The 11,802-nt window shown below is 37.1% G+C and overlaps 1 protein-coding gene across 1 annotated transcript; it reads left to right on the top strand.

Annotated features, from left to right (window-relative positions):
* The first annotated feature begins 1,140 nt into the window (after positions 1-1,140).
* On the top strand, positions 1,141-11,171 carry LOC131783521 (AMP deaminase 2). The gene is made up of 15 exons (XM_059100283.2): positions 1,141-1,300; positions 2,391-2,791; positions 3,056-3,248; positions 3,744-3,984; positions 4,413-4,542; positions 4,904-5,035; positions 5,274-5,336; positions 6,091-6,145; positions 6,616-6,856; positions 7,352-7,478; positions 8,062-8,225; positions 8,517-8,637; positions 9,028-9,201; positions 9,669-9,779; positions 10,168-11,171. Exons 1-15 carry the CDS (start codon positions 1,240-1,242, stop codon positions 10,318-10,320), a joined length of 2,367 nt encoding a protein of 788 aa, XP_058956266.1. The 5' UTR covers positions 1,141-1,239; the 3' UTR covers positions 10,321-11,171.
* The last annotated feature ends 631 nt before the right edge of the window (positions 11,172-11,802 follow it).

The raw sequence follows: 11,802 nt of genomic DNA, 5'->3' as shown, positions 1-11,802 counted from the left end.
GTTGACATACTTGCGCTTGATTCTATTAGGTATTCCACTCAGTTTGCATCTCCCGGACTCCACCTCTCTAGCTCGGGTATCCGCAGTTCTACCGCCCTTCCCAATCTTTACCATGAAATGCATGTCTTTCTATCATGACTTTAACTATTTACTGCAGGGATTTTACAGCTAACTCTTAGCAGATATTGCGAAACGCTTTCCTGTTTCCTGTTGTTTCGCACATTCCAACTTTGCATATGTACTTGAAAAAGCCAACAACAAGTTTACCAATGAAGCAATTATAAGAGGAAATGAATAGCCAATGGAATTCGTTTGTTCTTTATTAATCATTTTGTCCTCATTTTTTGCTCTTAGTTTTTTATTCTATTCAAACTTTAATCAATATTTGTTTGTTTGTTTGTTTTTGTCCTGTTTATATTTTTGTTTGTCCTGTCCGAACTTTTTCTAGCCTGTTTTAGGCGTTTTGTTAGCTAAATGGAGCGAAATAATAAACGGTGGCAGTGGCAGAGCGGAAACGAGGGAGGTTTTCACTCCTCCGCTCCACTATAACTGAACCCCTGGAGCAAGATGAATTTTTTAAGTCCCTCTTATTCATTAAAACTATACTAGGGAGATTAAGAAAAGTTCCATTTGAACTGAAAAGCGAAAAAAAAAAAAAAACCAACGGAAAACTAGAAGCACCACTTCCCTCTGTTAAAACAGAAACACAAATGCAAAATCACTTGCCATAATGGGCTCCTGCTTGCGCTAACTAAGCATATCTTTAAATATATTCATATATGATACGTAATTGTACATTCCTGCATAAATGATTAGGATTTATTTTTGTGACGGGAGTGTTTTGATTCTTTCTGTCCGACCAATCCTTTCACCTTGACCTGTCTGCTATTTTTGGTATCAGTTGTGGTCATTGGTCAATGTCACTATTAAGAATATTCCCAAACGCCCTCGGGGCAAGAGACTCTCTGAAAAATGAAAACCTACTCAAATTCTTTTTTTTCCTACTTTTTGTTTTTCTCTTCAAAAACAGACATTAAATTTGAAAATAGCAACAATACTGATGAATATACCAAACTATAATCACTGGTGTTGTTTTTATGAAGTTAGCGTGACTTCCGGTCACTGGAACATGCGATCGAGGTACCTCACCAGGAAAGCAACCGATCGGCCGCCCATTGAGAACTACGTACTTGTTATAGTGGCGAGAGAAAATCGTCGCAGTCGCTCGATCTTGATATAATGGAACAAAACGAGGCTCTAGCAGCTAACGAATTAGGAGACCACGTTGGAGATGTTGAAGGTAAACAAATCGAGACGTTACTTTCTTCTCGGTTTTGACGCCTATTTGTCAGTAACGAAGTTAAATCGGTCGATCGTCCCTTTCGATGTAAATTATTTTTAGATTTAACGTCTGGAATCACATGTTTTTATTCAAATTCATATTCTGTGCTCTTCAAAATTACCAGGAAAGGCACTGGGAAATTTCTACCGATACGGCGAATTGGTATGAGCGATAAAAATCAAAAGTATTATTGGAATCGATCGAGATTTGTCTGAAGTTGAAAAAATTTAAGGTTAAATTTAAATGCTCTGAATCTATCCTCTCCTCTTGCGTCTCTGACGAAAATTATTCGTTAAATTTGAGTTGAAAACGCAAATTTATTGAAAAGAAATTAACCGTGAACCGGTTACATTTGCCAGCGCTGCTTGCTCACTTAGGTTATTCATCAAGACCGGGTTAAATTCAAGATTTTTCCTTCGGCAAAGCGATGGATCTTTGTCGTCAAATTTCATGCTTCCTACAGAATTCGTAAAATCCTTTCATTATTCATACGTCTTAGTGACGCTATTTGAGCTATCGTTCCCTAATTCTAATGACATCAAATTTTATCTAAAGAATTATTCTTTTCTTGTCTAAACTCCCTTGAGAAGGGCGATTGTTTTTTTTTCGCTCAACAAGTTACATGTACCGTGAAGAAGTCAAACACACATCTTGACCCACTATTTTCCTAAAATTAAATGTTATTTTCACAAGTGTGTCTCAGGGGTAAGTTAAATAATTGCGATCTGTTTGGCTTAGGAATTAGTTTCGGATAAACTCTCTCAATCGGGCATGTAAGATGTTTACCCGTACATTTCGTGTTATGGACTGTTATTGACATATCTGCTTGAATGGCTACGCCAATAAGATCATTCGTTGGAAGTTCTTGACCGATTTAAACCAATTGCAGCTTGCGTTACATAATAATTCAATAAAATGGCTGACAACCGTGCAGTAGAAGATGGTAGTGAACAAGTCCGAACCGAACGTCCAAATTCTCTCGGATTTCCAATGAAATCCAACGAAACTCCCGAGACTTCTCACTCAAACGAACATGTTTTCTCTCCAGATTCGGCCAGGCGGCATCGATTTTTCTCTGGACCTTCAAAGTTTGCAGCAGTTGTCGGGCAGGTTGTCGCAGCGAAGAACCACGATGTTTTCCAAACTTTGCAAGAGACATTGGGGGTCCTTCAAGATGAGGCGGAAGTATCAAGGGATTCACACAAAAAAGAGGGTCTTTGGTGTCATCCATTTGAAATTCCTCGCCATCCCATAGAGCAGATTGAAATGAAAAACGAAGAAATTGACTTGGAAAGACAACAGTCCAAGATGATAGAGAGCTTAACTCCAGATGATTTCTCAGAGATAGAGGAAGCCTTGAAGAAAGATAAAGACGATGAGCTAGGCTATGGTGCAGAGCGACTTCCTTTTTATCAAAGGCTGTCTATTTCCGGCGGAGATATAAGCGGGGTATGTAAATATATTTGGACAGTGCACGTGCATGTAGTCTACCAGCTCTAGCCGTAGTTGAGTAACTTTCGGTTTCTAAAGATTTCTACAAATGCCACGAAATAACCGTGGTGAAAGGATATTATGTGAATATTTTAGGGAGGAATTGCATGTTAATCACTCGTGGGAGTCAAAGGATTAACTTGCAGTGCTCTAGCTTCTCGAGGAGTACTTGCTCAACAGCTTCCAACTCATGAATCAGCAATAAAATTTGTTTTGTTTCAGGTGTCCATTGATGAGCTGCAGCAGGCTGCCAAGCTCCTAGTAGAGGCCTTGTTCATCAGATCAAAGTATATGGCCATGAGCATGCAAAGCTTTTGTTCCACAACTGCTCGGAAACTGAAGACTGTGCATGAAGATTTTGATACAGAGGCTCAGTACTTTCACTTAAAGAGACATTCCATTGATGACGATTTAGGTAGGTACTCCCCCAGCTTGGAATGCAAGGTTCCCTCAAGCATTTCGTTAACTTAAAGTTTATTCATGGTCTGCTAGTACCCATATATACTCAAGAGTGTTAAGAGACACTGAGAGAATTATCTGTGTTCTGGCCAATTAATGGTTAACCCTTCAACTCCCAAGATCTGATTGTTAATTCTCCATTCTAGCTGTTGAACTTTTTTCCAGTAAATTAGTTTCAAGAACTTGGTATTGAATCAAGATGACAACGTGTACATGACAATTTTAAGTTTTCATATTACATTTTTTATAGACAATGTATGGAGACTATAGAGAGAAGTTACATGTTGATCACTTTTGGTAGCCAGTGTTTGTTTCATAAAGTGTTTGCTGTTACTCAGTGTTTAGAATTAGGCATGATATTAGAACTTAAGAAATGACATTGAAATGCCATAAGATACATCTGGTGTTTCCTTTTATCCGACTAAATTTATTCTCAAATTTTTTTTCTAAGACACCTGCCTTCTACAGCCATTTTCAATTCAGTCACCATTTGACATTGAGGTACCTGGTGACTGTGGGTATATCTTTGAGATGATTGATGGTGTCTACCATATCACAGCTTGTAAAAGAGACGTCACCAGTGATTTTACTGTCAGTGACTCAGCCCAACCAGTAACACACCCTGCTCCAAATCTCCAGGAATTTTTTGAAGATCAAAACATTCTCCTGGCTCTATCAACTCATGGACCTATGTAAGTAGCTTATTATGAGCAAACCATATATATTTTGTTCTTTTATTCCAGAGGTGATCAGCATCTAATTTCTCCTTGTTAGATCAATTTAATATCAATCAAAAAGGTTATGGTCTGGAATAAATACATCTATCAACTAGAGGGTTTTCACACTTGTTAATCATCAAATTCTCCTAGGAAATTTATGGGAAAATGCGCAATAACCAGAAGAGAGAATTGCAAGGTTCTGTAAACAGCTATTAAGCCAGGAATTTTTTCGTAGTCAGAAAGCAGACATTACAGTCTGATTTTGGAAGGGGGGAGGATGGAGAAAGAAAGATTCTTGTCTCTAGGAATGTTTTGGCCTGAAAAAATGTTTGATACAATTACGATCACTCAGACGCTACATCAATTTACTCTGGCTGTATTATATTTTTGTGTTTTCTCAGAAAGTCATTTGCGCACCGACGTTTGAAGTACCTAGATTCTCGACACAGTCTTCATTCCCTGCTAAATGAGAACAGGGAACTAGCAGCTATGAAGGATGTTCCACATAGGGACTTTTACAATGTTAGAAAGGTTTGTCAAGTTCTTTGATCTTGCATGTTCTTGTGTGCTAATGTGTAGCTATGTATTGGATTAACATTCTTGTTGGTCAAGGTTTTATTTATGACAGTATGTAGCTTGAACTGGGCTAAGTAGCTCGTGGGAGTTTGATGATGATCTCTGCAAAGGTTGAAACAAGATGATGTAGCATAGAAAGTGAAATTGGGGATTGAATAATCAATATTCCTCTTGTGCACTTCATTTTTAATTTTTTGGTTGGGGGGGGGGGCAAATTGCAATTTATTTGGGGCTGAGGACTTAATCAAATAAATATGGTATACTGGTTTAAGGCTAGTATTGTCACTGATGTGTGTGGCTGGATGGTTAACTTCAGGTTGACACTCATGTACATGGAGCATCCTGTATGAATCAGAAACACTTGCTGCGTTTTATAAAACGGAAAATGAAGTATAATGCTGAGGATTTAGTTACGGTCCATGAAGGAAGGGAGATCACATTACGAGAGGTAAGGATGTGAAGTATGTGATTTCTTAGGGAAAGATGTGAAACATTTTTTGATTAAAGGGGAGAAAGAAAAAAAATAGAGTCCTTTGTGAGGATTCAAACCTTATGCCTTTTGGCAGTTTTATCCTCTTCCAGCTTAGCATCAGTCATGACAACTCATTGGTCAGTTAGGTGATTGTACACTGTATGCATTGCAGATATTATAGGCCTCATATGAGTGATTCTTGATTTTTCATCAGGTCTTTGCCATGTTGAAGCTGACCCCATATGATCTAAGTGTTGACAGATTGGATGTTCATGCTGTGAGTGTATTGATTCAATATTGTATATGTTATCTTTCTTTTAGATTCTCTGTCAGTCTTGTATTCTGTTATTTCAGAAAGATGATTATGATGGATCGTTACTTTGAATAAGATATCCCTACTTGATGCTCTCTGAAGAAAAATGAATAACCTGCCATTGAAATTAGCAAGCAAGCAATCCAGGGAGAGAGGCAATATCCTTTAGTTAGTGACTTCTGATGCAACTGAAATTTCGACTAGCTCACAATTTTTTTCAAAGTCAGTTTTTTTTTCAAAGTTGAACCCTAACATTATTTAATGCGGCTGTAGAAAGATAGTGTGACCAGCATTTAATTCCTCCCTATAGTTTTAATACTGCTAAATCATTCATTAGCCCTTTACTCCTTAACATCAGTAAGCATATTCTCCACTCTGTTCTTTATACATTTCCTAAGGTGCTGACAAGGAGAATTTGTTTGCCAATCAAATCGTTTCCTTTATTCTTATGACCTTAATATGTGATTCAGGAGTGAATTGTAGGGAGAAATTAGATGCTAGTCACTCTTAAGATTTAAAGGGTTAAGATAATGAGATTAAAGGAAATGGTCTCTGACCAAAGAAGCTTTGACTTTTTGACAAATTCTTCCTGTTATTACCAAACAAAAGACATAGAGAAGAGTATGGGAGAATATGGATATACTGATGTCAAAACACCAATGTACTCTGTAATAACCAGTTTGGAATATTTTACAAATACATGCTTTATATATTTCAGGACAGGAACACTTTCCACCGCTTTGACAAGTTCAACACCAAGTACAACCCCATAGGTTTGACTTTTGCTTCGCTTTTTTTTTCCCTTTCACTCCCCAAGATCTTAACCCTTTAACTCCTGTTAGTGACGAAGACAGAACTTCTCCTTACTCTATCTATACAACATCAAGCAGAAAAGTGATGAGAATAAAGGAAAATATCAATTATGGGATTACAAATTGATCTGATACCAGATTCTCCAAACTACTATAATAAGAATAATTAGGCAGACAGTAAGGAGAATTACTGATGAGATCTTGGGAGTTAAAGGGTTAAAGTTAATTCTCTATACTGCCCACAATACAATTCTTACAATTTTAGCTCCAAAAAATTTGTATTGAATCAAACAATATCCCCTAACCGTTCTGCTGTAAAATGTACTCATAAGCTAACTAAAAGGTGAGGTGAAATTCCTTTTTGGTCACTGCTGGGAGGGTTGTCATTTGTGAATTTGTTTGGAAGCTCAGTAATATTTTTTTGCCTCTAGGTGAAAGCAGGTTGAGGGAGATCTTTCTCAAGACAGACAATCACATCAATGGCCGTTACTTTGCGGAGATGTTGAAGGAAGTCATAGCTGATTTAGAAGAAAGCAAATATCAGAATGCTGAATACAGGATATCCATTTATGGGAGAGCAAAGAATGAATGGGATATCCTGGCTTCTTGGGCAGTTCAACATGACATGTATTCAGACAATGTGCGCTGGCTCATTCAAATTCCTCGACTGTAGTGAGTAGTGTTATTTTAATTAATATTATGATCCACAATATACACCTCTGTCTAGAATATTATCAGAAGCCTTTTTCAAATCAGTATTTTTTTTTTTTTTCAGAACAACAGAACCTAGTTGAGTTAAAATGAGTTTGCCTCCCAAAAAAGCAAAATACTATTCAAAGAGCAATTTTCAACTGGTTATTGAAAGAAATCAAGAATTCCATTAGCTTTGCATCACCTTACTCTTGCAATTGGGCTAGAAAATCAATCCAGTCAAATGCTGTATTAAAGTGCAACTTGGTCCCTCAGTTTTTCTTGCACTATAAGCCAACTATGATTGTCTGCACTGAGTTCTCATTGGCCTTTTCTGGTGTTTTCCCCTGTTATGATTGGCTATGGTGATTACATGTATTTTCAATTGGCTTTGATCTGGTGACACTTGATAATCAATATAAAGTCTAATCTAATTGTTGAATTTGACTGTATTCTATTTTGTCTTTTTCATTTTAGTGATATCTATCGATCAAAGAACATTGTGAACAATTTCCAAGAGATGTTGGAGAACATCTTCCATCCATTATTTGAGGCCACAGTCAATCCACAGGCACACCCAGACCTTCACAAATTTCTTACTCAGGTATTAGTCAAGAGCAACTCATATTTAGCTGTCTTCAGAAATAAATGGGCTTTCTGTGCTTATTGTTAAGTTCTCTGTCCCATATAGTGTTTACTTTCAATTGTAACATGATGAAGTATGAATATTTGGAACATTCTGGGGATCTTTCATGTGTTGTGATGAGAGATTTGTATTCATTTGGTAATCAGGATGTGGGAGCAAATATTGTTCCTGATTACAGTTTTGTTTTTTGCCTTATCAACTTAAAGGTCTTCATAGTACAATATTTCTCTTGATATATTAAAATATATTTTTTGTATAACAGTAAAGCAAGAGCTTTACTTGTGTATCTGCCTGCTGTTCATACAGTTATAAAGATGCTAACAAAGGTTTGCATTAGCAGAGCAACAAGAGGGAAAAAATGAGAGACAACTTGGTGAAATTAAAAAAAAAATCAAGGAAAGATGTTGATATGTCGTAAGACAGATAAAAGATAACCAACTATTGACACCATCTAATTTTCTAAGGTCTCTTTTTTTAATATTTCTTAGCTGGGAATTCTATGAGAGGATCACTGTTTTGATTGCTACTTCATTGTCAACAGGTTCTTGGCTTTGACAGTGTGGATGATGAGAGCAAAGCTGAAAGTCATTTGTTTTCAACCAAAAGCCCTTTGCCTGCCGACTGGAACAACACAGACAACCCACCCTATGCATATTACCTCTACTACATGTATTCCAACATAGTGGTGCTAAACCACTTACGAAAGTAGGTCTCATCCTTGTTATTAACCCTTTACACCCTAAGATCAGTATTCATATTCTCCATACTCTGCTCTGTACACTTTCTTTGTTATTGACAAGGAGAATTTGTTTGACAATCAAAACTTCCTAAGTTGGTAATGATATCCTTTATTCTCGTGATCTTAATAAAGAGTCAGCATTATTACTGTAAGGAGAAATTAACTGATGGTCAATCTTTAAGTTTGAAGGGTTATTGGTAATAAAAATCATTTTTTTAATCAAACTAAGTTTGAACTCCTTTGTTTGCTTTTCACAGGGAGCGTGGTTTTAACACATTTGTTTTGCGACCTCATTGTGGAGAGGCTGGTCCTGCCCATCATTTGGTATCAGCATTCATGTTGGCTGAGAACATCTCTCATGGTCTTCTTCTTAGGAAGGTTTGCTGTTTCACAAATTTTATTAAATTATGAACCAAAGTCTGGGTTTGTGTATGGGAGAAGGGGTGCCCCAATAGCCAACCCATTAGGGCAGGTTCAACACTTGATCAGGTCATTGTGTTGTGTTGTTCAGCACAATACTGTACTCCTGCAGTGCTTCTTTTGTCCACAAGTATTAGTTATGTATCTTTAGGGGTTTCAATAAAAATCAGTTACTGGTGGTCAACTACTACCTGTGAGATCTCTCAGCGGCATCTGTAGAGCTTGTAAGCAGTCGTCTTCTTTGGTTTTTGTAGAGTTTATCTAGAATTTCATTTTTGCAATCAGCCCAAGATAGTTAAAAGATGGACTGCTTTGGTTTCATGGATTTTCATTTTGTTTTATTTACAGGTACCAGCCCTGCAGTACCTCTACTACCTGGCTCAGATTGGAATTGCCATGTCTCCCCTGAGCAACAACTCTCTCTTCCTTAACTATCAGAGGAATCCTCTCCCAGATTTCCTGGGTCGCGGCCTGATGGTATCATTGTCAACAGATGATCCCCTCATGTTTCATTTTACAAAGGTAGTTTGAATTTTGATGCCATATGTTTGAGTCTCCAGGTTTTTAGTCTGTCTGGTTTTGTTTCTTCATACATGACCATTGAGGAGTATGCTTGTAAATATGAGCCTTAGACCTTGAGATTTATGATAGAGAAGAAACTGATTGGTTGTTAACATCTGCCTGACCCACCTTTACCCAAATTTTAAAGTTCCTTGGGCTATCCAAGACATGTCTGTATGGCAGCCTGCATTTCCAAACTTGTGACTGATCCTACTAGTAGCAAACTAGACATTGAAACTCAGAATATCCATTCTTTTACTTGGTCAACAACAGTCCTCTTAATTTCAGTCATGAGAATTTAGTGTCACATCAGATTCTCTCATCAAGGTGATTGATGGGTGTATTTTATTCACCTTGTGCTGGGCTATGTGTTTACTTATTATTCTGAGGAGAAACTGATCCTTTTAATTCCCATTTTAAATTGATAGGAACCACTGATGGAGGAGTACAGCATTGCAGCTCAGGTTTGGAAACTCAGTCCATGTGACATGTCAGAACTGGCTAGAAACAGTGTGGTTATGAGTGGCTTTGAAAACAAGGTAAGATGTTTCTCTGACTTGAGAGACTTTTTGGAGAATTTGCCTTGAATGATTAATAAGGTGTTACAATGGCAATTGCAAGGTAATTTTATGGAAATAGAAACAGAGGTTTGAAGGGTACCAAACTGTGCAAAAACTTCAGAATGCCCTCAATTTGTGTTCCTGGACTCAAGGGGAAGTAGTGTGATGGAAGAGGTTAGGGTGCTGGTCTTATAATCTGGTGGTCCTTGGTTCAAGCTGTCGTCTCTGCCACTCACTGGTCTCAGTTCAGCAAAACTAGAGATTAAATGTTTTTTTTGACGACCAATTTTAAACCAGCTGAGCCAGATTTTCACTTACTTTTGGCATACAATAATGTAAACTCATCACAGGTGAAATGTTTTGACAGGTGAAACGTCACTGGATTGGTGATAACTATGGCAAAGAAGGACCTGCTGGAAATGATGTAACAAAGACCAATGTTCCGGATATTCGGGTTGCGTTCCGTCATGAGACTTTGGTAGAGGAACTGAGCACACTCTGCACGGCTGCACGTGTCTAGTGTATGTCTGCTTGTTAACATGTGTCCAATGTACGAATGCACATCACCAAATCACACTAGTTAAACATGTAACAGACATATTCAACTTCCTTTGATATTATAGATCTCAAGCCAGCCCAGTCCAAGATATTTACTCCAGAGAGAGGCTTAGCTCCCTTTCCCAGCCTTAATTGGGTTTTAAAAGAAATATGAAAAAGAAATTATTGAGATCTCGAGTCAGTAAAGTATATTAAAATCAATTCAATGAGGGCATATGAGACAATTATACTTTATTTATTGATATTAGACAGCAGTCATTGATCAATGCCTCTCATTTAAACTTCTTTATGAGCTAAAGAACTAAGATTGAAAAATGATAATCTCTTTGGGACACTGTAATGATCACAGTGGTAGCATTATTTTGGCATAGGGAAGACAAAATTCTTACTTAAGGTATTGAAATTATTATAGATAAAATACTGTTCATTCAATTGACATGCATTTGCTTGAAAATATTAGACATGATTTATTTATGTTTCCAATAAGTGATGTATGGCTCATTACGCAAGGTGTCACCTGAGCATACAGCCACCATTATTTAAAACATTTGTCCCCACTTATAATGGAGGCAAAAAAACAGATTATTTGGGAGCATTTTTTTCTGCTCAATCATTTTCTCTTTAATGTAATTTATGAATTGTATTACTGTCAGCACATCTTTGATATAAACATAAATTGTATTTTTGGGATGTAAGTTGAAATGGAAATGAGTTATTGAGATTTTATTTTTATTTAGTATACTACAATATGAAAAGTTAGTGTAAAAAGAGAGCATATATATTCCTTGTAATCAACTTCATTAAAGATTTTTTAGTCCATATAGGGTAATTTTCAACCTTTTGACCTCTGTGAGTGACTGGCATCCAATTTCTCTAACTCAAATCACCCCAAATCACACATTTAGGTCGTGAGAATAAAGGAAATGATCACCAACTAAAAAAGCTCTTGATTGTTAAACAAATTATCCTTGTCAGCACCTTAACAGATGTATAGGGAGCTGTATGGAGAATATTCACTGATGTGAGGATTGTAAGGTTTGAGTCAAATTCGAAATCTCCCTTTGTCATTATCTGAGAATTGGTATGACAGTACGTTTCCTCAAGCGGCCACACCCGCCACCCTTCAAGACTACTACATTCACTCCTCTACCTACCCCATGGATTTCCACATTGGGGAAATGATTCGAGAGCCTTTGACTTTCCTTTGTTCTCGATTCAACCCACATCAAGCAACTCTGAAAAAGTCTGTTTTTAGCGGACAGTCAAGGAAAAATATGATAATAATAATAATAGAAAGGAGCGTGGAGATTTTTGAAATTGAGGCGCAAAATTATGCAGAGTGGAGAGTGCAGTTTCGCCAAACGCAAACTCTTATCTAAAATAGAAGAAGAAGAAAAAAATTATTTTCACCTCAGGGTACTTTGAAGTTTTATCAGACTGGAAA

This window comes from Pocillopora verrucosa, chromosome 6, assembly GCF_036669915.1.
Source record: "Pocillopora verrucosa isolate sample1 chromosome 6, ASM3666991v2, whole genome shotgun sequence".
NCBI classification, from domain to species: domain Eukaryota; kingdom Metazoa; phylum Cnidaria; class Anthozoa; order Scleractinia; family Pocilloporidae; genus Pocillopora; species Pocillopora verrucosa.
The sequence above is the reverse complement of the archived record's forward strand: the minus strand, read 5'-3'. Positions and strand labels throughout refer to the sequence as shown.

Excerpts from the sequence above, each read along its gene's own strand:
- LOC131783521 (XM_059100283.2), top strand. The coding sequence starts at position 1,240 with ATGGAACAAAACGAGGCTCTAGCAGCTAACGAATTAGGAGACCACGTT. Across the intron at positions 3,249-3,743 it reads TTCCATTGATGACGATTTAG|ACACCTGCCTTCTACAGCCA; the intron begins GTAGGTACTCCC and ends TTTTTTTCTAAG. Across the intron at positions 5,036-5,273 it reads GGGAGATCACATTACGAGAG|GTCTTTGCCATGTTGAAGCT; the intron begins GTAAGGATGTGA and ends ATTTTTCATCAG.